The following is a 24,844-nucleotide window of genomic DNA, read 5'->3' on the forward strand; positions in this document are numbered from 1 at the left end:
GGCAGCGGCTCTGCAGAGTCTCTAGCTGAGGTTTTTCACGCCTACTTGCCTGGACCCTTTTTAGTTGGAGATGGCAGGGATTGAACTTGGGACCTTTTGCTTACCAAGCAGATGCTCTACCACTGAGCCACCATCCCTCCTCTAAGTGCCATTCCAGATGGCCACTGTATCCTGATCCCTTCCAGGGAAGTGCAACCTAGCAAATCGAATGAAGCAAAAAAAAAATTAATGCACAGTACCTGCCATCTGGCAATAAAGGTAATGGGTTGGATAAGAGCCCTGAACGGTTGCTCCAGCCTGTAGGCCACATGTCTGACACCCCTGCGTTAAGTTGTAATTGTGTTACTGTAATGATAAAATAAGTTAAACTACTATCGTTGTGGTTGGATTCAGACCAACGTTTCTGTAGGCATAAGGCCTTCCAACTGAAGAGAACCGGGCTGAGAGGCTCATGTTCAGCTGCCGTGAGAGAGGACATGGCAAAAAAATAACAACAGGCAGAAATTGTTTCCAGAGAAAACTGGGGTGTAAAAGGCTTGGATCTAGAGCAGGGGTGGCCAATGGTAGCTCTCCAGATGTTTTTTTTGCCTACAACTCCCATCAGCCCCAGGCAGCATTGCCAATGGCTGGGGCTGATGGGAGTTGTAGGCAAAAACATCTGGAGAGCTACCATTGGCCACCCCTGCTCTAGATCCAAGCCTTTTACACCTCTGCAGATAATTTAGGAACAGCTGGGGCTCTTCACGCAGATAAAAGTATATTTCATGAACCTTGAAATCAACTCTGATTTCCAAGTGAGTTAATTTCTAAGGGCTCACTTTGTAGCAGGAGCTCATTTGCATATTAGGCCACTCCCTGCTGAGATAGCCAATCCTACAAGAGCTTGCAGTAGCCCTGTAAGCTTTTGGCGGATTGGCTACATTAGGCGTGTGTGGCCTAATATGCAAAGGAGCTAAGGAACTATAGTGGTTTTCCCATACCAGTCATTGAGATAAAAATTTATTTTCTTCTAAGGTATGGGCTGGACCAAAACACTTCTAGTAATATAGTTTACTCAACAATATGTGAACAACCTTAATTTGGGCTCACAAGCTGGGCTTTTCAAGAGTTAAAAATAGGAGGATGTCTCTCTTCTAGTGGATCAAATTCAAAAATATTAAAACACAAAATGGCCCAATTATACCTAATTAAAACCAGAAGTACCTCCTCCAGAGGTGCGAGGGCCTAATTTACCAAATGCATTCATAGTCAAGCATCAAAGGGTGGTGTTTCTACTGAGCTAAATTTGACCACTGTCTCGTCTAGTGGTAATAATGCACTAGATTTCAGTGAGGAATATTTTTTTTTCTACACAGAAAAGCCAAAACTGGGACGTTTTCAGTTATTCTTTTTCTTCTTTTCCAGCAGCAGCAGCGGTTTTGGTTTTTTTTTGCAGTAACAACTTAGTTGTTGGAATATCTATTGCATTAAAAATAACCAATTTCTGCAAATATTTACAATCAGTCCATCAAGAGAGGAATATCTAAGTTGTGTTACAGAGACACAGAGTGTAGATGCCGGCACCCACTGGATTAGCTTCGGCCAAGTACTTATCAGCAAAGAAAGGAAAAGGGCAAAGAGGCGCTGAACTGCTCATCTACCCCTGATTACCAGCCTCTCCTATACGATGTTTCATAGCAAGCTGATGAAGTGCCTCTGTGCCATAGCAACACGGCACATTAAGCATCCCATCGACGTGGTATTTTTAGAGCGAAGTGTGTCTGACCCTTAGACCAAGCTAAAGAAACCTCAAGCCTTTAGGGATGAAGAAGACGATGATTCTGGATTTGGATCCCGTCCTCCACTCTGAATCTCAGAGCGGTTCACAATCTCCTTTACCTTCCTCCCCCATAACAGACACCCTGTGAGGTGGGTGGGGCTGAGAGGGCTCTCTCAGAAGCTGCCCTTTCAAAGACAACCTCTGCCAGAGCTATGGCTGACCCAAGGCCATGCTAGCAGGTGCAAGTGGAGGAGTGGGGAATCAAACCCGGTTCTCCCAGATACGAGTCCGTGCACTTAACCACTATACCAAACTGGCTCTTTAAAGGACAACTCCTGCGAGAGCAATGGCTGACCCAAGGCCATTCCAGCAGCTGTAAGTGGAGGAGTGGGGAATCAAACCCGGTTCTCCCAGACAAGAGTCCGTGCACTTACCCACGACACCAAACTGGCTCTACGTCATACTGTATGCAAGCCTCACAGGGTTGCCAGCACCCCACCCCAATTAGCCACAATGCTGGTGAGACACTCAGTTCCTTTGTTATTTTATTTCCTCAATACACAAAAATACAACATATAACAATGGGGGGGAGCATAAAAATTCGCTCCAAAGTAAAATACCTGAGCAAAGACGGAAGGCAAAGACGTTCGTTAACACCCAGAAAGCGTTTGAACGAAGTAGCGACACAGGCTTACCAACATTCGCAGAGGACAGTATGTATGATCGGTCGTGTGGCACTTTTAATAAATCACACCCATTTTTATTTGAAAAGTATACAGTACAAAAGTACGACACGCGGAGGTGTAACGTAACGTTGGAGGTACAAAGTATCTGAAAGAACTTCTTCAGTTTGTTTAGTTAAAAACAACTTCTACCAAGCACGTACAAGTGGAAACCACAAATTCATACCCCGTTCCACTCAGGGTTAGCCCTAACAATGGATTTCGCAGGAACAAAACCAGTCTCCAGGAGTGTCTTCAACAGTTCCCTCTAGTGCTGAAGCAGTAGGTTACCTTTCCAGGTGGCTTCAGCACCCAAATCATCCAAACTCACCATGACTGTTCTGGTCTTCGTCCCCGTAATTTATATTTAAGCAGGATCACCGATTATTACCTGCGCAGTCGCACAGCTCCAGAAATACCCTGTTAACCCACAGTCCATAATTCAGCATCTGGAACACTGAGTACATATACCAAATGTAGACTTTATATTGCAGCAGCATAAAAATGAAAAAAAAAAAAACTGCAAAATGGGAAGGCTTTTTTTTACTTGTTTCACATACAACTTGATACACCTTCTCCTAGCCCTCATGTCTGATTTGTTGCAAAGCACATTAAGCCAATATATATAAAAAAACAAAGAAATCAAAGACGGGCTCATGGCATGTGAAAAAGTACAAAGCGATACAGCATTTTTATTTTTTAAAAATCTGGGGCATACCTAGTCTAGGGAGATATTCAGACTTCAGAGTGAGCAAAAAATAAGATTTTAGTTCAATTAATAAGCACTTCTAAAAATTAGGTTTAAAATACTGCTGAAGTATTTCAAGGACATTTCGAGTGGTTTAGTAGATATCCCGCTAAAGATACTGCTGATTCAGTTAACTCTTGTTCTTGAAATGAGTAATTAGGAAAATGAAGTCAGAACAAAACATTTGCTTTTGCCCAGTTATACACCATTGTTCACCTTAATTCTTCAAAACTACTGATTTCAAATATGAAACATCTTTCATGCAACTTTAGTGGAATATGGAGCCCAAGTAATTAAGACTTCTGAAATTACCGTTCTTGGGACATTTCAGTGACACTTTTAAAGAAATCCTCTAATTTCTCTTTATCCAGTGAAATAAAAAGGAGCACATACTTCCAACACATCAACAAATCATGGGCTGCTAAGAGAGCCACAGGTAAAATTTCAGAAACTGTCATGTTTTTGCTCAGCGGCAATACGTATCCATGTAAGCAGGAGTGGAATTCTAGCAGGAGCTCCTTTGCATATTAGGCCACACGCCCCTGATGTAGCCAATCTTCCAAGAGCTTACAAAAAGGAGCTTTGTAAGCTCTTGGAGGATTAGCTACATCAGGGGCGTGTGGCCTAATATGCAAAGGAGCTCCTGCTAGAACTCCACCCCTGCGCATAAGCAACATTTGCAAATAACTGAGCGACGCTCATTAATACCATAAAATTTTAACGCAGCATTTAGCAACAGTGTTGTTCACCGGATGCTCAGTGGAGCTCAGAGTCTAATGCTGTAAGCAAGACAACTCCATGTATTGACAAGCATACATGAACTTCTTGTGTGTTGTGGTCCTCCCTGTTTTTGGGGTGGGGTGAACGAATGCAGGCCTCTCAAGAAACTTGCATATGGGTGGGTTCCCTCCATTGATATTTCCAGGAATGCGAGTTCTGTGCACAGACTGAAGCACCCAGGCACAGAAAGGATGGTTGGAGCAGGGTGACGGCAGATACTGAAAAGGAGAGAGCCTGCCATTTTGTTGTGGTTGGATTCAGCCGTGTAGGCCTGAGGCGGCAGAACAGAGTCCAGTGGGGAACCTTGAAGACCAACAAAGTTTTATTCTGGATATAAGCTTTTGTGCATGCACGTGGACTTCTTCAAATACGGCTAAGTTTGTCATGGTGTTACCCGGGCTTGCTTTTTATCAAGAGCTCCTCTGCATATTAGACCACACACCCCTGATGTAGCCAATCCTCCAAGAGCTTACAGGAGGCCCTGTACTAACATCAGGGGTGTGTGGCCTAATATGCAAAGGAGCTCCTGCTACAAAGTGAGCCCTGGGTGTTACCGACAATAGTAGTCTTCAACATTCTACCTTCATGATGGCAGAAATTTACTGGGCTGGATACACTACAAAGAACAGACATTTTATCACTTTTGGTTACAGTATCACAGGAATACCAGTGGGCACAATGAATGTATGTGTGTGTGTGAGGGGGTCATACATTGAACAGACTTTGGTTGGTCTTAAAGATACCACTGGATTCAAAATTTGTTCTGCTGCTTCATACCAACACAGCTGCCCTCCTGGATCTATCTGTTTGGGGGAGTCACGCACAACTACAACCCAGAGGCAGTTTCTTTTAGGTACGTGTGGGGCTTTTTTTGTACCCTTTCTATATTTTAGTCCCTTTCTCCATTCTATTTTTAGTTCCTTTCTACATTCTATTTTTAGTCCCTTTCTACACTTTAGTCCCTTTCTACATTCTATTTTTAGTCCCTTTCTGCATTCTGCTCCAGTGAAATACTTTGCAGCGCTGGCCGGCCACTTTTACTTGCAATGAGCAGTGACTTTAAAATAAAATTGTATGCACAAGGTAGGAGGCAGAGACTCAAAGCGTAAAAAGAAAATTCAAAGACAGGCGTAACTGAGAACTGTAAACGCATTGATTCGCAACCAAGACCTCCAGGTACAAAAATACAAAAGTTCTATAGAAAATGACTGTAATAAGTACAAATCATCATACGTGTGTATGTGAGCAGATCTATGGCGAGAGCCTAATTAGAAAAGAACTAGAGATCAGAGACAGGATCCATCATATCTCTAAAAAGAAAATTCAAAGCAGCTATGGGCCAAATCTATGGGCCAACTTAGAGGTGAGGGCCCTGCGGGACCTTGGCCAGTTCCGCAGGGCCTGTAAGACAGCCCTCTTCCGGCTGGCTTATAACTAACTGGCATTGGAAACTGAGTGTAGTTTTGATAGACCGCTGTTATATGTTTTATTATTTTACTGTTTTAACTGTGTAAGATGTTTTAAATTCAAAATTCATGTTAGATTTTATATGCTGTGAGCCGCCCTGAGCCACTTCAGTGGGAAGGGCGGGATATAAATTGAAATAAACTTGAAACTTGAAATCGGGTTGGGGAATAGGGCTGTTTAAGCCTGCACTCCATGGGTGGAATTCTACCAGGAGCTCCTTTGCATATTACCCCTGACGTAGCCAATCCTCCAAGGCTCTTGTTTGCAAGCTCTTGGAGGATTGGCTACATCCGGGGTGTGTGTGTGTGTGTGGCCTAATACGCAAAGGAGCTCCTGCTAGAATTCCACCTCTGCTACCCTCAATGCTTTTTCCTCCATTTTGTTATTTTCTTTGGCAGAGGGGGGACATGCACCCCTTGGGGGTCAATTCACGTGGGGGGGGGGGGGGAGAGGGTGCCGCATCTTCCCACCGGAGAGTTCCCAATTCAATTTAACCAGCGTTTGTTTCAAATGTCTTTAAAAGAGCTACGGGAACAGCCAATCACAGACCTCCAAGCGCCTCAGCTAACTGGGCTCTACGTATGACTCGCAGAACATAGAAGATCAGCGTTAAGTCACCAAGAACTCTCGAGTGTGTTCGAGATACCGCACGGGATTGGTCATGCTTACAATGAATACAAACAGGGAGTCAACCACCTGGTAATCTGTAAGTAATTATACGCAGCTATCTTTCTGGAGGTGTCCTGCTTAACCGTAGCATGACGGAGAGCTCCCAACTGATTTCCAAACTTCTGCTTAAGACTAAACGACGAGAAGCAAGAACACAAGCAGGGAAGCAAGAAGTCACTTTCATCTGCTTCAGGGAACAGCCTTTCGTTCAATGGTGGTGGGCGAGGGAAAAAGGTTGTGAAATGGAACCAGGCGATTCAGGAGCACACAGGGCGGTTCCTGGGTCAGACAAGGATGTCTCCTAGGACAACCGCACGTTCTCGCCAGAACCAGCCCACATCCGAGGAAGCAAGCCAGCATGCAATGCTGAAGAACCTCTTCTGCCCTTTGGAAACTGCTCAGCGCCGGAAACGTTTGGCAAAGGGCATTGCTACCGCTACGGGGCTCTGACAGTGGCGATCCTCTCGACCAAAACTCTCCTCATGTTTAGGAGGCCTGGAGGTTTTGCAGCTTCCATTGCCAACAACTGGCAAAAAAAGCCCAGCACAGCCATTGGAGGAGGATCCTCGTTGAAGCTGCAGGTGATCCAGTCGGCAAGAGTTCACATTTGTCCTTGTAGATAAACACAGTATCACATTTCTGGCTGGATCTCAGGGTTAAAGAACGCAAGGTTTGCCTCAAGGACTCCCCTGAGAGCAGCAAGGGCGTTAAGTTTTGAAGGCTAAAGATTCTGAGCCCCGTAAACCTAAGTCTAAAAAGCCCCACCGAAGACATGGATTCCAGCTACAAAGTGCTTAATAATGGTTCATACGCCTCTATAAACAAGAGAACTCTATAAGTTCTTTAAGCAAGCTCACAGTCGAATTCTGCACTAAGGGCTGTTTGTTCGTTTTTCATCCGTTTTCCACCCAAGGAAACTTCTGTTTCTGCTAAACACAAGTCAGAATTAGCAGAGGCACTTAAGGCAGGGACAATAACGCAGGACGAAGGCTGGACAATGTATCCACTTGCGCATCGATAGAGAGAACTGAGAAGCTTCCCAGACCACGACTGGAGGCGGGAAGGTGCCAGTTTGGAAGAGCAATGCCTTGGCATTAAGGCAACAGACACACTACGAAGAAGTGGCGTTTTACAGCTGTATACAGGTAGACAGGGCTTTTTTTCTGTAGCAGGGACTCCTTTGCATATTAGGCCACGCCCTCCTGATGGAGCCAGTCCTCCTGGAGTTTACATTAGGCCCTGTACTGAGAGCCCTGCAAGCTCTTGGAGGATTGGCTCCATCAGGGGGAAGTGGCCTAAAATGCAAAGGAGTCCCTGCTACAAAAAAAGCCCTGCAGGTAGATATAACTCAGCTCTGCTTGGATGGCAAAGCATCTGCTGACTTTTATGACGGTGATATATGAGAGGGACAGTCTTTAACACGGGCTATAATGCCCCACGTGTTTAATTACGAGGCCCCAGAGAAGGCTGCTACTCACTGTACGATCCATAGTTAGTCACCACCGGGATTTCTGTCCGCCTGAAGGCAGATTCTTTGGAAACTTCTTTGTACACAGAGATACACAGAGATAAATACTTGCTTCTGCTATGTGCTCTTATCAGTCCAGCCGCTCAAGAGACCAAACGGGGACTGTGTTCTTTTAAAATTTTATTTCTATGTTGCCTTTCTTCCCAACAGGCACCCAAAGCAGCTTCTGTTGTTCTCCTCTCCTCTGTTTTATTCTCACTGCAACAAACCAGAGAGGTGACTGGCCCAGGGTTTTACAGTTTCTTCTAACAGGGCACAGTGGGGTTTAGAGAATCATCTGTCTCACGGTTTGCTGCTGCTTTTGCAGAATGGGACCGCCGAGGAGGAGGAAGAGACAGCTCTACAAGAGCTATGGCTGACCCAAGGAATTTCCAGCAGGTGCAGGTGGAGGAGTGGGGAATCAAACCTGGTTCTCCCAGATAAGAGTCTGCACACATAACCACTACACCAAACTGGGTCTCTGTATCAACTAGGACGAAGCCATGGTATTTACAGACAGGTGAAATGACATCATTGCCCTTAAAGAAAAAAAGTTTGTACTCTGTACGTGTTCCTGGGCATTCTGTTATCGGCTGTAACCAGAAGGGCTTTTTACTGTTTGCTCAAATGTTGACATTCTCATAAGCTGCAGGGGTATGTACTTTGGGCATTAACTAATGCAGCTATCAGAAAATGTGCATGGACACTGGATTCCCATTGCAAGTGATTATGCGTGTTCATTTCTAAATGCTCATTTCAAAAATTTCTAAATGTTCATTTCTAAAGTGAGAGCCAGTTTGGTGTAGTGGTCTAGTGTGCGGACTCTTATCTGGGAGAACTGAGTTCGATTCCCCACTCCTCCACTTGTAGCTGTTGGAATGGCCTTGGGTCAGCCATAGCTCTCGCAGAGTTGTCCTTGAAAGGGCAGCTGCTGTGAGAGCTCTTTCAGCCCCATCTACCTCACAGGATGTCTGTTGTGAAGGAGGAAGGGAAGGGAGATTGTAGGCCCCTCTGAGACTCTGTCCTTGAAAGGGCAGCTTCTGGGAGAGCCCTCTCAGCCCCACCCACCTCACAGGGTGTCTGTTGTGAAGGAGGAAGGGAAGGGAGATTGTAGGCCCCTCTGAGACTCTGTCCTTGAAAGGGCAGCTTCTGGGAGAGCCCTCTCAGCCCCACCCGCCTCACAGGGTGTCTGTTGTGGGGGAGGAAGGGAAAGGAGATTGTAGGCCCCTCTGAGACTCTGTCCTTGAAAGGGCAGGTTCTGGGAGAGCCCTCTCAGCCCCACCCGCCTCACAGGGTGTCTGTTGTGGGGGAGGAAGGGAAAGGAGATTGTAGGCCCCTCTGAGACTCTGTCCTTGAAAGGGCAGCTTCTGGGAGAGCCCTCTCAGCCCCACCCACCTCACAGGGTGTCTGTTGTGGGGGAGGAAGGGAAAGGAGATTGTAGACCCCTCTGAGACTCTGTCCTTGAAAGGGCAGCTTCCGGGAGAGCCCTCTCAGCCCCACCCACCTTACAGGGTGTCTGTTGTGGGGGAGGAAGGGAAGGAAGATTGTAGGCCCCTCTGAGACTCTGTCCTTGAAAGGGCAGCTTCCGGGAGAGCCCTCTCAGCCCCACCCACCTCACAGGGTGTCTGTTGTGGGGGAGGAAGGGAAGGGAGATTGTAGGCTGCTCTGAGACTGTCCTTGAAAGGGCAGCTTCCGGGAGAGCCCTCTCAGCCCCACCCACCTCACAGGGTGTCTGTTGTGGGGGAGGAAGGGAAGGGAGATTGTAGGCCGCTCTGAGACTATCCTTGAAAGGGCAGCTTCCGGGAGAGCTCTCTTAGCCCCACCCACCTCACAGGGTGTCTGTTGTGGGGAAGGAAGGGAAAGGCAATTGTAAGCCACTCCGAGGCTCTGATTCAGAGAGAGGGGCGGGGTATAAATCTGCAGTCTTCTGTGCATACCAAAGTGAATCTCTGTGTACCGAAACCTTAGAATCTGCCCTAGGTGTCAGCAACAACCAATATTCCGAGTAGCAGCGCAAACGCTACTCCCGCCCACGGTACGCTGACTCAGTGATACTCGGTCACCCCTCTTTCATATGATCCGGCAGATCTGCTGGCCCAGATAGAAGCTCTTGATTTGACTCCAGCATCTGTCCAGAGGTTGCGCTTTGCTTTCGCACACCTCTCAGGAAAGACAAAGCCGTAACGGCTGCCTCTTGGGAGATAAGAACGTTTCGATTGTCTCGTTGGCTAGTCGCTTTGGGACACAGTTGGCTGCCGGCTGCACCTGCTTTGTTTCCGAATACAAGAACGTTTGAGATACAAGCTCATGATTGCTGTTTTAAAAAAGAAGTACTAAAAAACCACATATCTCAGTAACTTAACACCAACAAAACCAGCTGTCAGGATCTGTGTTGCCAGAATCAGGTTACGAACACTGCACTGGACTTTTGCAGAACCATTTAAAAGACTGAAGCGCTACATTTTCCAAACCAAAGGCTCACCACCAAAAAGAATTTCCCATCCTGCGTTACCCCAGAATTGTTCTCCCTTCTGCCGCTGATGGCAGATGTCCTTCTCGCCGTCCTCACACCGATTGCCCTTTCCTTCCAACCCGCCCGCCTTTCGTCGGAAGGGCCGAGTGCTTTGGTTAACTGGTTTCATACGATGCAGCATAATGCGTGAAGGGAGAGAGGAATGATTACAAAGTGGGATATTCTGTATAAATGCATCGGCACGAAGGCCACGGCAGCAACAGAGAAGGGGAGCGGAAGATACACGGCGATCTTCAACAGTTTACTGTGGGTGAGAAGAGGGGGAAAAGAAAGCACAATACTGTTATTAGAACTGTCAACACTGTGGCATTGATAAAAAGCCATGTAAATATTGTGTGTGGGGGGGAACAGTGTGAAGCATCTAATCCCTCTTCTGTTTTAAAAACCAACTCAATAGCATTCTATGCAGGCAACCTCAAGTCTGCAAGGGACAAGTGATTGGAAGTGTACCACTCTGCCCTTTAACAAGTGTTCTCCATCAATTCTGAAGACAGAAGCAACACTAGAAGAAAGGCATCTATGGATACACTTGAATGGAACTACAGGTTCTCCTCATAATTAAAAAAGGTAAAGGCAGTCCCCTGTGTGCAAGCACCAGTCGTTTCTGACTCTGGATTTCACAACAGACTTTTTACGGGGTGGTTTGCCATTGCTTCCGCCAGTCATCTACACTTTCTCCCCAGCAAGCTGGGTACTCATTTTACCAACCTCAGAAGGATGGAAGGCTACCTGAACCCAACTTCCACAGGGAACCCACTCAGGACGTGACGAGAGAGTTTGGACTGTAGTACTGCAGCTTTACCACTCTGGCACCATGGGGCTCTTTCTCCTCAAATTAGGGTGGGGACAACTGACTATCACTTCCCTAATCCAAATCCAGCGCTAGCCGTTGGGCCACCTGAGACTGCGCTTGTATCCCAAATTACATTTGACTGAATCGTGAAGAAGAACAAAATAAAAGCAACGCACACAGAAAGTGGGTCTTTGCACAGGAGAAGTGAACACTGCAAGTCGTTAACGAAATTACCTTGATTTCATCTTTGCAACGTTTGCATTCATAATTATCCCTGCTACGGGGGTGAGGATAAAAGAGACGGCTCTACATGGATCAGGATCAAGTTGAACGTGGTACCTGCAGATGAAAAAGGAAAGGCAATTAAGATTGGTTGTATTTTGATGCAGGAATTATTGCCTTAACTTTAATCTTGTTTTCATCTTGATCTCTCTCCTTGGATAGAAAATGGTTTACATATCTAGACCCATCTATATAACTTAAAATTCTTACTATTTTATTGCATGTATGTAAGTATTTATGCTTGCTTATAACCTGATTCCATAAGATTAATTAATTGTATATGAGTATTAATATTGATATTAACTTGTATATTTTCAAAATTCAATATAATATATAAATGCAAAAAAAAGGAAAGGCAGAAGGTTTCTGTAGTACACAGGGCTTGTTTGCAAAACACATTATCTTGAATGCCAATAAGGGGCTACCGTCGTGAATTAAAAGAGAGCGCTGAGAAGAGACCAGTGTCGGCTCACACAAGGAAAAGAGGTTTTGCAGATATGGAGAGAGAACCGGGAGAGAAGCAGGCAATCAGATGCCACTCTACGCTCACTGCCAAGTGTTTCTTCCGCCAACAGGGCCATTTAGCCAATATTCAAATAGCAACCTGAACCTAGTTCATTGTTGGAAACCACTTGGAGCCTCAAGGAAGCAGGATGAAATATTTTAATCAACGAACGAGCCTGCCTGGTGGCAAATAAGGACCAAGAAGATGATGCAGGAACGCAAGAGAAGCCATGTTGGATCAGGCCAGTGGCTCAACCAGTCCAACACTCTGCGTCACACAGTGGCCAAAAAACCCCCAAGTGCCATCAGGAGATCATAAGAGCAGAAGAACGTAAGAACTCCCCCAGTGTTATACTCATATGCTGTTCACTGAAAAACATAAGAACATAAGAAACATAAGAAAACATAAGAGAAGCCATGTCGGATCAGGCCAATGGCCCACCCAGTCCAACACTCTGTGTCACATAAGAGAAGCCATGCTGGATCAGGCCAATGGCCCATCCAGTCCAACACTCTGTGTCACATAAGAACATAAGAGAAGCCCTGTTGGATCAGGCCAATGGCCCATCCAGTCCAACACTCTGTGTCACATAAGAACATAAGAGAAGCCCTGTTGGATCAGGCCAGTGGCCCCTCCAGTCCAACACTCTGTGTCACATAAGAACATAAGAGAAGCCCTGTTGGATCAGGCCAGTGGCCCCTCCAGTCCAACACTCTGTGTCACATAAGAACATAAGAGAAGCCCCGTTGGATCAGGCCAATGGCCCATCCAGTCCAACACTCTGTGTCACATAAGAACATAAGAGAAGCCCTGTTGGATCAGGCCAATGGCCCATCCAGTCCAACACTCTGTGTCACATAAGAACATAAGAGAAGCCCTGTTGGATCAGGCCAGTGGCCCCTCCAGTCCAACACTCTGTGTCACATAAGAACATAAGAGAAGCCCTGTTGGATCAGGCCAATGGCCCATCTAGTCCAACACTCTGTGTCACATAAGAACATAAGAGAAGCCCTGTTGGATCAGGCCAATGGCCCACCCAGTCCAACACTCTGTGTCACATAAGAGAAGCTCTGCTGGATCAGGCCAATGGTGTCAGACATTGGAGAATATTACTATGATATTATGTTGAATGTGATACTATGCTGAATATAACCTGTAACCTGCCTCTTGACATGACTAACCCCATTTTGAGCACTAGCTACTACCCATGAGACAAAAACCTTGCATATCAAACGGCTATAGAGATGTTACTACGGTAATTCCCGCTGTGAATTCCTCTGCATAGCACTAACAAAAGCAACAGGCCTCAAGGAGAGCCAGCAGGGCTCCTCGTGAGAAGAGGAACCACAAGCGATAAGAAGTAGGGAAAGTGTTACTTGTAGCTCAGAAGTGTGAGAATGTAATATTGTTTAGAAACCCTTTGATGTGAGTGTTTAAAACTGTGTCTCTGTCACTAAATGCTATCAGTTCCAATACTTGCCTGTTCAGAACCTTGAGATATCAAATAAACGTCTTAACTTTTTGCAACAAATGGAAGTCCGTTTACTTTGAACCTCCAACGTCTGACAAATGGCCCATCCAGTCCAACACTCTGTGTCACACAGTGGCCAAAAAACCTAAGTGCCCTCAAGAGGTCCACCAGTGGGGCCAGGACACTAGAAGCCCTTCCACTGTGCTCCCCCAAGCACCAAGGATACAGAGCACCACTGCCCCAGACAGAGAGTTCCAACAATACACTGTAGCTAATAACCACTGATGACCTCTGCTCCCTATGTTTATCCAATCCCTCTTGAAGCTGGCTATGCTTGTAGCCGCCACCACCTCCTGTTGCCGTGAATTCCACATGTTAATCACCCTTTGTGTGAAGAAGGACTTCCTTTTATCCGTTCTAACCCAACTGCTCAGCAATTTCATTGAATGCCCACAAGTTCTTGTATTGTGAAAAAGGGAGAAAAGTTGTTCTTTCTCTACTTTCTCCATCCCATGCATAATCTTGTAAACCTCTATCATGTCACCCCACAGTCAACGTTTCTGCAAGCTAAAGAGCCCCAAGCGTTTTAACCTTTCTTCATAAGGAAAGTGTCCCAGCCCTTTAATCATTCTAGTTGCCCTTTTCTGGACCTTTTCCAATGCTATAATCTCTTTTTTGAGGTGTGGTGACCAGAATTGTGCACAGTACTCCAAATGTGCTCTGTACTGTCCAAACATTTGATGGCTGCTCCCAAAGCAGGGGTGGCCTAACTTGCTTAATGTAAGCGCCACATAGAATTAATGTCAGACGTTTGAGATCTGCCAGGCGGGAGGGAGTGAGAGGTGGAACGAAAGCAACTTTAACTTTAAATGCCTTCTCCCAGCTGGCCGATGGGGCAGTCGGGGCTTTGAGAGCCACACAATGTGGGTGGAAGAGTCACATCTGGCTCCCAAGCCACAGTTTGGCCACACCTGTGTCCAAAAGCAACATTTTTAAAAAATCAAATCTGTTAGCCAATAAGAAGTCTTGATGGGCAAAGACCCCCTCCGAATCCCACCTACTTCCAAAAAGCACTTGGCGGGCGCCAGAAAAGGTATCAGTGGGCACCATCGTGGGCAGAGGCACCAAGCTGACAACCACTCAGTCAGAAACCAAGCCGTTTAGAGCAGGGGTGTCAAACTTGTCTGTTATGAGGGCCAGATCTGACATAAATGATACACCTTGTTGGGTCGGGCCATGTGGGTCAAGAAATTTAAAGCCAGGTAGCAGAGAGATAAACTTTATAAACTCCACAGACAAAAACAAAGATTTTTTTTAAAAAAAACCTTAAAGCATTAGCACTTGTTGATCTTAAAGATACTTTCGTTGTATCTCTCCCATGGGATCCAGGGAACTGGGCAAAGGAAGCTCTGACTCTTTCCTTCCTTCCCCAGGGGACCAGGAGGGGGAGGAGCCTCAGCCAACAGACTTGGCTCAGTAGCTCTGCTGTGTGATTGAGAGAGCCTGGCAGAGCAAGCTCTCCCTCTTCCCCTTCCTACACAAGGGAGGAGCCTCAGCCAATGGAGAAAACAGAGGCTTTGCTTTGTAGCTCCTGTGCAATTGAGTAAGCCTGGCAAAACAAGCTGTGATGCAAGAAGGAAGCAAGAGAGGGAGAAGGAAGCAGACAACAATCAGTTGCTCGGGGGCCTGATAGGAGCCCTCTGGGGGCCTGATTCACGCCCCCCCCCCGGGCCACATGTTTGACACCCCTGGCTTAGACTCTCCCATTGAGGAGGGAAAAAAGGGTCTAAGTGGTAAATAAATAAGTGAAATAAACAACACCAGAAAGCAGCTGATTTAAAAGCAAACAAGAACAGATTTCTTTTCAAACGAACAACTTAAAAACTGGGAAGGGTTACCTGAGATTTTTTAACCAGTAAATTAATGATGGACAACTGAGGAGGACGACCCACGTGAGCATGTTGAGGACGGTGAGATGCATCTTGAGGCTCTCTGCAATTCCGTCAACGGCAGCCTGGCTGACCGGCGGCTTGGTGGCTTCTGAGATGCCATCTGTCGACCCGCAGCTGTTCCCCGTTTCTTTGTGAGAATTGTCGGAAGTCTGCTCCGAGGGCTTGAGGGGCATAAAGGTGTAAATGAACATACATTAACTGCCGTCCTTCTCATCAGAGACGGAGAATATAGATGGCTAAAAAATGGTTAAAAGTTTTTGAAATGACTTGTTTGGTCATGCTGCTGAGAGGATATCCTCGCTCTGCTCCTGCTTCACCCTCCCTCTTAGAGACATCCTGATGCTAATGCTGCCACAACTTCAGGTCCTTTTGAAGATGCACATGGGGATAGGCTTGTGTGCTTCCCCACTAGCCTTCTGCTGCTCTCGCACTCCTCTTCTCCGCGGGGCTTCCGGCGGATTTCACACTCTCTGCCCCGGGGCTACAACCCACGTTGCCTTTTTCGCGCGGCGAACAGAAACCGGTTTTTAGAGGATCTTGTTTGCTGCGCAGAAGAGGCAGAGTGAGTTGCAGCCCCGGGGCAAATAGGGTGAAATCCGATGGAAGCCCCGCGGAGAAGTGGAGCATGAGAGTGGCATAAAGCTAATGGGAAACCAGTCTAAGAGGGGATTCATTAAGTGGCTTTGTTGTAAGCCGCCCTGAGCCACTTGTGGGAAGTGGGGTGTGGGGTGACATGATAGAGGTTTACAAGATAATGCATGGAATGGAGAAAGTAGAGAAAGAAGTACTTTTCTCCCTTTCTCACAATACAAGAACTCGTGGGCATTCGATGAAATTGCTGAGCAGACAGGTTAAGACGGATAAAAGGAAGTACTTCTTCACCCAAAGGGTGATTAACATGTGGAATTCACTGCCACAGGAGGTGGTGGCGGCCACAAGTATAGCCACCTTCAAGATGGGTTTAGATAAAAATATGGAGCACAGGTCCATCAGTGGCTATTAGCCACAGTGTATGTGTGTATATAACATTTTTTGCCACTGTGTGACACAGAGTGTTGGAGTTGATGGGCCGCTGGCCTGATCCAACATGGCTTCTCTTATGTTCTTATGATATAAATCCTAAATAAATAAATAAATAAAAATAAATAAAACTTAGATTGGTCAAGTGGGAAATACTAGGAATGGACAGGCATGCCCCGATTCAAAATTCCAGGAGCACACTGAAGACTAACAAAACTCGTGAAAGGGCAGGAGCTTCTGTGAGTCAGTGACTCACGAAAACTCCCACCCTTCCACAAATTTTGTTAGTCGTCAGTGTGCTACTGGACTATTGCTCTTTTCTGCTGCTTCAGGCAGACTACCATGACTACCCATCTTCATCAAATTTAAAGGAAAGCAGGAAATTTCCTCCATATTCTTTTCCCTTCCAGAAACAGTGATTATCTCTGAAAGGACTTCAGAAGACTCATCTAGGAAATGTGATTCCGGCTGGCCTGCAAGGCCACTGGCCCAAACGACTCTCCCTCTTAACCAGGCCTTCAGTTCAGCAGGAGCTCACAGAAAAACAGCTCCTGAACATCTGAAGCTGGCTTCTACTGAATCAGACCCTGGGTCCATCAAAGTCAGTATTGTCTACTCAGACCGGCAGTGGCTCCTCAGGGTCTCAAGCTGAGGTTTTTCATGCCTATATGCCTGGACCCCTTTTTGTTGGGAGATGCCGGGGATTGAACCTGGGACCTTCTGCTTACCGAGCAGATGCTCTACCACTGAGCCACCGTCCCTCCCCTGAAAGCTCCTGAACCTTTCTGATGGCCCCCTCCCTCCCTTATCCATTGAACAGCAGGTGCAGCTGCACAACAATCCCTGGATTGGGAGAGCGGGCAGCCAGTCGGCCACCAGGAGCTTTGCCACGCCCCCAGCAGCCCTCATTAACCCCTGGAGAAGCCCACACCACCCTCTCTCCACTTCTTATGTGATTTTGGGCACTGGGTGGCTTGCTGGCCTTTTGACTATGAGAGGGGGGAGGTCAAGGAGAGCCCCAGGTGAGTGAGGCCTGCTTGGGCTGGCGGGATCTCTAGCCAGCCCAAGCAGGCTTCACTCGCCCGGGGCTCTCTTTTCTTGCGTCGGGTTGCTTTTGGCTGGGGGTGGGTGGCATATGCTAATGAGCTCCGCCACCTATTTTTCTACAAAACGACCCCTGCTCTTAAATTAAAACAGGCGTCTTGCTATGTCCTACAACTCCATAAAAAGCACGGGCAAGATAAATCACGTATTCTCTTGTAACAAATATTAAAGCAGGCACTTACCATATTAAGGACACTTAGTTCTGTTTTTACACTGGAATGCAGCTTAATAACCTGTAAAAAGACACGCACACACATTTTTGCATAATCTCTCCCTTCTCCCGAGAAACACAATAACTGAAGTATTATTTCAGGCTGTGAGGAAAAGGCCACAGATGAATCGCTATGGTTGCCATGTGCCTCCTGCCCACTGGCTGGAAGAAGATGATATTGGATTTATACCCCGCCCTCCACTCCGGAGAGTCTCAGAGCGGCTCACAATCTCCTTTCCCTTCCTCCCCCACAACAGACGTGGATGGGGATGAGAGAACTCTGACAGCAGCTGCCCTTTCAAGGACAACCTCTGCCAGAGCTATGGCTGACCCAAGGCCATTCCAGCAGCTGCAAGTGGAGGAGGAAGAAGAAGACTGTAGATTTATACCCCACCCTTCTCTCTGAATCAGAGACTCAGAGCGGTTTACAATCTCCTATATCTTCTCCTCCCACAACAGACATCCTGTGAGGAGGGTGCGGCTGAGAGGGCTCTCACAGCAGCTGCTCGTTCAAGGACAACTTCTGCCAGAGCTACGGCTGACCCAAGGCCATTCCAGCAGCTGCAAGTGGAGGAAGAAGACTGTAGATTTATACCCCACCCTTCTCTCTGAATCAGAGACTCAGAGTGGTTTACAATCTCCTATATCTCCCCCCCCCCACAACAGACACCCTGTGAGGTGGGTGGGGCTGAGAGGGCTCTCACAGCAGCTGCCCTTTCAAGGACAACCTCTGCCAGAGCTACGACTGACCCAAGGCCATTCCAGCAGCTGCAAGTGGCGGAGGAAGAAGAAAAAGACTGTAGATTTATACCCCACCCTTCTCTCTGAATCAGACTCAGAGTGGTTTACAATCTCCTATATCTTCTCCCCGCACAACAGACATCCTGTGAGGAGGGTGTGGCTGAGAGGGCTCTCACAGCAGCTGCCCTTTCAAAGACAACTTCTGCCAGAGCTATGGCCGACCCAAGGCCTTCCAGCAGCTGCAAGTGGAGGAGGAAGAAGACTGTAGATTTAAACCCCACCCTTTTCTCTGAATCAGAGACTGAGAGAGGCTTACAATCTCCTATTTCTTCTCCCCCCACAACAGACACCCTGTGAGGTGGGTGGGGCTGGGGCTGACAGGGCTCTCACGGCAGCTGCCCCTTTCAAGGACCACCTCTGCCATAGCTATGGCTGACCCAAGGCCATTCCAGCACTGCAAGTGGAGGAGTGGGGAATCAAACCTGGTTCTCTCAGATAAGAGAGCTCTGGCTGACTCAAGGCCATTCCAGCACTGCAAGTAGAGGAGTGGGGAATCAAACCTGGTTCTCTCAGATAAGAGCCCGCACACTTAACCACTACACCAAACTTGTAGGGAGAGGGGTAAGGTTGCCAGATCCAGGTTAGGAAACTCCTGGATATTTGGGGGTAGAAGCTGTGGAGGACAGGAACCCCAATGTGGCACAACACTACAGAATCCACCCTCCAAAACAGTCATTTTCTCCACAGGGAACTGATCTCCGTAGTCAGAAAAGCTGTAATGCTGGGGGATTCCCCAGACCCCACCTGGAGGTTGGCATCCTTAAGCGGCTAGCCAAAAATCAGTATTTATTCAGACCCTGATTCACTATAAGCCATCTGTTGGGTAAATACCTTGAAGATGTAATTAAAGTACGTAAGGACTATAGCCAAGGCCCCGCAGGTGGTCCAACCAAGGAAAATCACAAAAGCAGCGATGCACAGCCTTCTCTGCGTGATCAGCTTGTCGATTGTGGGAGATCCAGACTGCCTGGCAAATATAAAATCACAACATGCACACACACACACACAAAAAGTTTAAGTTCCTGGAAAAATAAAGTATTCATCACGTTGCCAAGCATAACAGATTGTATCAACCAGGGCATTTTTTGAGCAGGAACGCACAGGAATACCGTTCCGGCTGGCTTGGTGTCAGGGGGTGTGGCCCAATATGTGAAACAAGGGTGATGTCAGGGGGTCTGGCCTAATATGCAAATGAGTTCCTGCTGGGCTTTTTCTGAAGAAGAAGAAGAAGAAAAAAGCCCTGGTATCAACCATGATTTGGTTTACTCGCAGTGTTTAGTAACATAACCCAGCATTTTGGAAAGGAAAGGTCCCCTGTGCAAGCACCAGTCGTTTCCAACTCTGGGGTGATGTTGCTCTCACAACGTTTTCACGGCAGATGTTTTACGGGGTGGTTTGCCATTGCCTTCCCCAGTCATCTGCACTTTCCCCCCAGTAAGCTGGGTACTCATTTGACCAACCTTGGAAGGATGGAAGGCTGAGTCAACCTCGAGCCGGCTACCTGAAAACCCAGCTTCATTCAGGGATCGAACTCAGGTCGTGAGCAGAGCTTAGGACTGCAGAACTGCAGCTTTAACAATCTGCGCCATGGGGCAGACGCATTTTGAGGAACAAGCAAACTGTGGCTTAGAGCTCTTGGGTGCTTTTGTTGCTGATGCTGAGGATTTGGTGTGCTGACATGGACAGCTGCAGTGAATTCATACTAAACAACAGCCAATACAAACTAAGGTTAAGAAGCTGAAGCTGTACCAACTGTTTGACTTGTGGTCTCAGGCTACGCCAATCGTCTGAATTGTGGCCTTTTTGATTTAATCTATATGTATTATGTATATGAGACAGCTCAATTTTGATATGTTTAATTTGAGATGCCTCATTTATTGTTATTGTCATGGTTTTTACTGTTGTAAACTGCCCTGAGCCCCACTTTGAGGGACAGGGCAGGATGTAAATCTCAAATTAAACTTTAAAAATTAAATTAAATGTCAAGCCATTACATCCCCCTCCCCCCGATTCTTTGCTTTGCTAATTGATTGAAAATTATCATTTTGCTCATTCAAACTTCCCACCAAGCCACAGCAAAAATTTCTTAGCAATAGTTTGATGTGATGGATGAACTGAGGCACAGAACAGTTCCTATAAGGGAAGGGGAAGACACTGGCAGCTTCCACCCTTATGGTGCATTCACGCTACACTAAATGATGCGCTTTGCATCTGGATTTTTACTGTGTCAAAATAGCAAAAATCCAGATGTAAAACTCATTATCTAGTGTAGTGTGAACACACCATTCCTGAGCAATGCACTCTAGTGTCTGGTTGCAAGGGGATTCCCCTTTTTGCACTGGAAAATCCACTTGTAAACCATCACTAAAGTACACTGAAAGTGCATTCTCCCACTGTGTATGAAAACAGCCATTGAGCCAGAACACGTTATTGGTAAACTGCATTGTCATACCCTTTCCCAAGCACTTTTGGTAAGACTAACTTAGATACACATCCTGCCTTAATGAACTGGTTACCCACCCCTGCACATGGGAATCAGCTCTCATTTGTCAAGAAATTATAATTTATCCACCATGAAATGTCAATAAAAATATGGAGCAGAGGTCCATCAGTGGCTATTAGCCACAGTGTGTGTGTGTGTGTGTGTGTGTGTATATATATATATATAAATTTTGGCCACTGTGTGACACAGAGTGTTGGACTGGATGGGCCACTGGCCTGATCCAACATGGCTTCTCTGATGTTCTTCTGTGACACAGAGTGTTGGACTGGAGGGGCCATTGGCCTGATCCAACAGGGCTTCTCTTACGTTCTTATGAGAAACAGAGTGTTGGACTGGATGGGCCATTGGCCTGATCCAACAGGGCTTCTCTTATGTTCTTATGTGACACAGAGTGTTGGACTGAATGGGCCACTGGCCTGATCCAACAGGGCTTCTCTTACGTTCTTATGTGACAGAGAGTGTTGGACTGGAGGGGCCATTGGCCCGATCCAACAGGGCTTCTCTTACGTTCTTATGTGACACAGAGTGTTGGACTGAATGGGCCACTGGCCTGATCCAACAGGGCTTCTCTTACGTTCTTATGTGACACAGAGTGTTGGACTGGATGGGCCATTGGCCTGATCCAACAGGGCTTCTCTTATGTTCTTATGTGACACAGAGTGTTGGACTGGATGGGCCATTGGCCTGATCCAACAGGGCTTCTCTTACGTTCTTATGTGACACAGAGTGTTGGACTGAATGGGCCACTGGCCTGATCCAACAGGGCTTCTCTTACGTTCTTATGTGACACAGAGTGTTGGACTGGATGGGCCATTGGCCTGATCCAACAGGGCTTCTCTTATGTTCTTATGTGACACAGAGTGTTGGACTGGATGGGCCATTGGCTGATCCAACAGGGCTTCTCTTATGTGACACAGAGTGTTGGACTGGATGGGCCACTGGCCTGATCCAACATGCTTCTCTTATGTTCTTATGTGACACAGAGTGTTGGACTGGAGGGGCCATTGGCCTGATCCAACAGGGCTTCTCTTATGTGACACAGAATGTTGGACTGGATGTGCCACTGGCCTGATCCAACAGGGCTTCTCTTATGTTATGTGACACAGAGTTTTGGACTGGATGGGCCACTGGCCTGATCCAACATGCTTCTCTTATGTTCTTATGTGACACAGAGTGTTGGACTGGATGGGCCACTGGCCTGACCAACATGCTTCTCTTATGTTCTTATGTGACACAGAGTGTTGGACTGGAGGGGCCATTGGCCTGATCCAACAGGGCTTCTCTTATGTTCTTATGTGACACAGAGTGTTGGACTGGATGGGCCATTGGCCTGATCCAACAGGGCTTCTCTTATGTGACACAGAATGTTGGACTGGAAGGGCCATTGGCCTGATCCAACATGGCTTCTCTTATGTTCTTATGCAACACAGAGAGTTGGACTGGATGGGCCATTGGCCTGATCCAACATGGCTTCTCTTATGTTCTTAATCGGTGTCAAGATCCCTTGCCATGTGATTAATTCTGTCTACTGTAATCTGCAAATATGTCGAGGGGAGGGAAGGTGTGCAATATGCTGGCTTGCTTTGCTTATACTATGCCTGTACTGCGTAACTCATAGAAGTAACAATTTCCGCCCCGCAAGCTGGTACTTTGAGGTCGCTTTATCTGAAAGAACTTGGTGCGAAGCAAAATATAGTGCAGGGGTGTCAAACATGCAGTCTGGGGGCGAAAGCAGGCCCCCCGGAGGGCTCCTATCAGCCCCCCCCCCCGAGCAACTGGCTGTCATCTGCTTCCTTCTTCCTCTCTCTTTCTTCCTTCTGTATCACAGCTTGCTTTGCCAGTCTTGCACAATTGCACAGGAGCTACAGAGCAAAACCTCTATTTTCTCCATTGGCTGAGGCTCCTTGTCTGTCTGTCTAATCCATGCAACTTTCGGAACAAACTCGAAGGCTTCTTTAACTGAGGATAGTCCCAGATCATCCGTTTTACAAAATTATACTAGTACAGGGGGGGAAATGGGTCTATTTTCCCCTACAAAAGACTGCTTCCCGGACAGAGACCAAGAAAGGGGATTTTCTGGCTCAAAGTGCAAAGCAGAACTATGTTTCTTTAGCGTCAATAAGATGAGCAGAGATGTTTTATTCTCGGCGGTTTCTTGTTCTCTGTAGAAAATGACTGTTCTGACCTGGACAGGCCAGGCTGGTCCGATCTTTCAAGACTTGGAAGCTAAGCAAGGTCATCCCTGGTTAGTGCTTCAGCGGGAGACGATAAAGGAATGCCAGGCTGGCTATGCAGAGGCAGGCAGTGGCCAGCCACCTCTATTTGTCTCTTCCCTTCACAATCCTACAGGGTCACCTTGAGTCAACTGCGACAAGACAATCGCTGGTGTAATACTCTGTGGGTGTAGAAACTGGCTATCATTTTCCCAGGACAAAAATGGAAAGTTAAATCAACAGGCCACCCTGAACCTCTAAAGGATACCTAATTTAGAAATATAAAGGCCAAATAAAAAACCGTTTAGTGTAAGTAGTCTATAATGAATGAATGAAAGTTAGTAACTGGCTGTCTAGGGCAGACGGTTAAGCTTTTTTCAGTGCTATAAAGGACTGACCCCTTGAGGAAATTAAAGGGTTTTTTTAATGACATGTTCTCAACTTGCCTGAAATGACTCACTTCAATAAGGAATGACGATAAAGTTTAAGCAGTCTAGCAATGGTCGGCCTGGGAATAAAGTTCCCGGCTTTGAGCGAATCCCAACTGTGAACCAACACCATATATGAGCAAGGTTCCCTCTAAGCTGCAGAGTCTTGTGAGCAAAAATTGTACTTTGTGAGCTACTGGCATTAAAGCTGTGAGCTGCTGCATAAATTAGTGTACTTTAGGGTCATCCTTCCTGAGCTAAGACAAAAATGTGGAGGCTAAAAATTTTTAGCTGGAGGCTAAAAATCTGTGAGCCAGCTCACGCTAACTCAGTTTAGCGGGAACACTGCATATGAGTACTAATTCAAATGAGCTAGCTGAAGCACTAACCTTTTTGAGCCTGAGGGCACCATTTAGAATTCTGACACAGAGGGGTGGGTGCAGCCATAAAAAGCTTGCCGCAAGATGGCTGCCACTGGAGGTGGAGCCAACCACAAAATGATTGCTAAGTTTTAACTTCATTCACACCACAAAGATCTTTGTGCTGCGGGGGCAGCTACTGCCAAAGCATCCTTTTTGAAAATCTGTGCAGCCAATCAAATCTTCAACTGTCAATCAGAGGTCTTACCAGACAAAACGTGCCGGCAGGTACCCTGTTCAGGACCCCTGAACTAAAGCATGAGAAAGCCACAAAATGAGTCTCCCCCTTAAACTCTGGACTCACTGATGAAAACTGTCCAAGTAATCAACTCCAACTGTGCTCATTAGGACGTTACATGCTTTGTGATTTTACGTTAAGGGGTTTTACGTTAAAGGAACATTTCACTTTCACAAAATATAAAACGTAAAGGTAAAGGTAGTCCCCTGTGCAAGTACCAGTCGTTTCCGACTCTGGGGTGACGTCGTTTTCACGGCAGACTTTTTACAGGGTGGTTTGCCATTGCCTTCCCCAGCCACCTACGCTTTCCCCCCAGCAAGCTGGGGACTCATTTTACTGACATCGGAAGGATGAGTCAACCTTGAGCTGGCTACTTGAAAACCCAGCTTCCACCAGGATTGAACTCAGGTTGTGAGCAGAGTTTGGACTGCAGAGTTTGGACCACTCTGTGCCTCGGCAACCCACAAACCAAATATGTGATCTTTGCTTATGTATGAGAAGCAGGCACTGATGTTTCTCGAAACAGTATACAGTTACGGGGCAGCAAAACTATTCAAAATATACTTTGGCTTACCTTGCTTTCCCTTTCTCTTGTCTCAGGGTCGTCCCAAGCTTCCCGTTTTTAAGTCTGAAATATCTATAAATATTTCCCCTCGGCTTTAAAGGCCATCTGGCCAATCCCACTTCATTATTTAGACTTGTTCCAAACATCTCTCAGA

General features: G+C 46.7%; 1 protein-coding gene across 1 annotated transcript in view; it reads right to left on the reverse strand.

Moving 5' to 3' along the window:
* Positions 1-10,280: 10,280 nt before the first annotated feature.
* Positions 10,281-24,844, reverse strand: part of PGAP1 (post-GPI attachment to proteins inositol deacylase 1) — an 82,694-nt gene continuing 68,130 nt past the window's right edge. The window contains exons 23-27 of the mRNA XM_060257388.1: positions 19,156-19,291; positions 17,495-17,545; positions 15,135-15,349; positions 11,213-11,317; positions 10,281-10,429 (exon numbers count right to left, since the gene is read on the reverse strand). Of these exons, the coding sequence (XP_060113371.1) occupies positions 10,291-10,429; positions 11,213-11,317; positions 15,135-15,349; positions 17,495-17,545; positions 19,156-19,291 (646 nt within the window). The 3' untranslated portion in view covers positions 10,281-10,290. The remainder of the gene's footprint in view (positions 10,430-11,212; positions 11,318-15,134; positions 15,350-17,494; positions 17,546-19,155; positions 19,292-24,844) is intronic.

This window comes from Heteronotia binoei, chromosome 16 (genome assembly GCF_032191835.1).
Source record: "Heteronotia binoei isolate CCM8104 ecotype False Entrance Well chromosome 16, APGP_CSIRO_Hbin_v1, whole genome shotgun sequence".
NCBI classification, from domain to species: domain Eukaryota; kingdom Metazoa; phylum Chordata; class Lepidosauria; order Squamata; family Gekkonidae; genus Heteronotia; species Heteronotia binoei.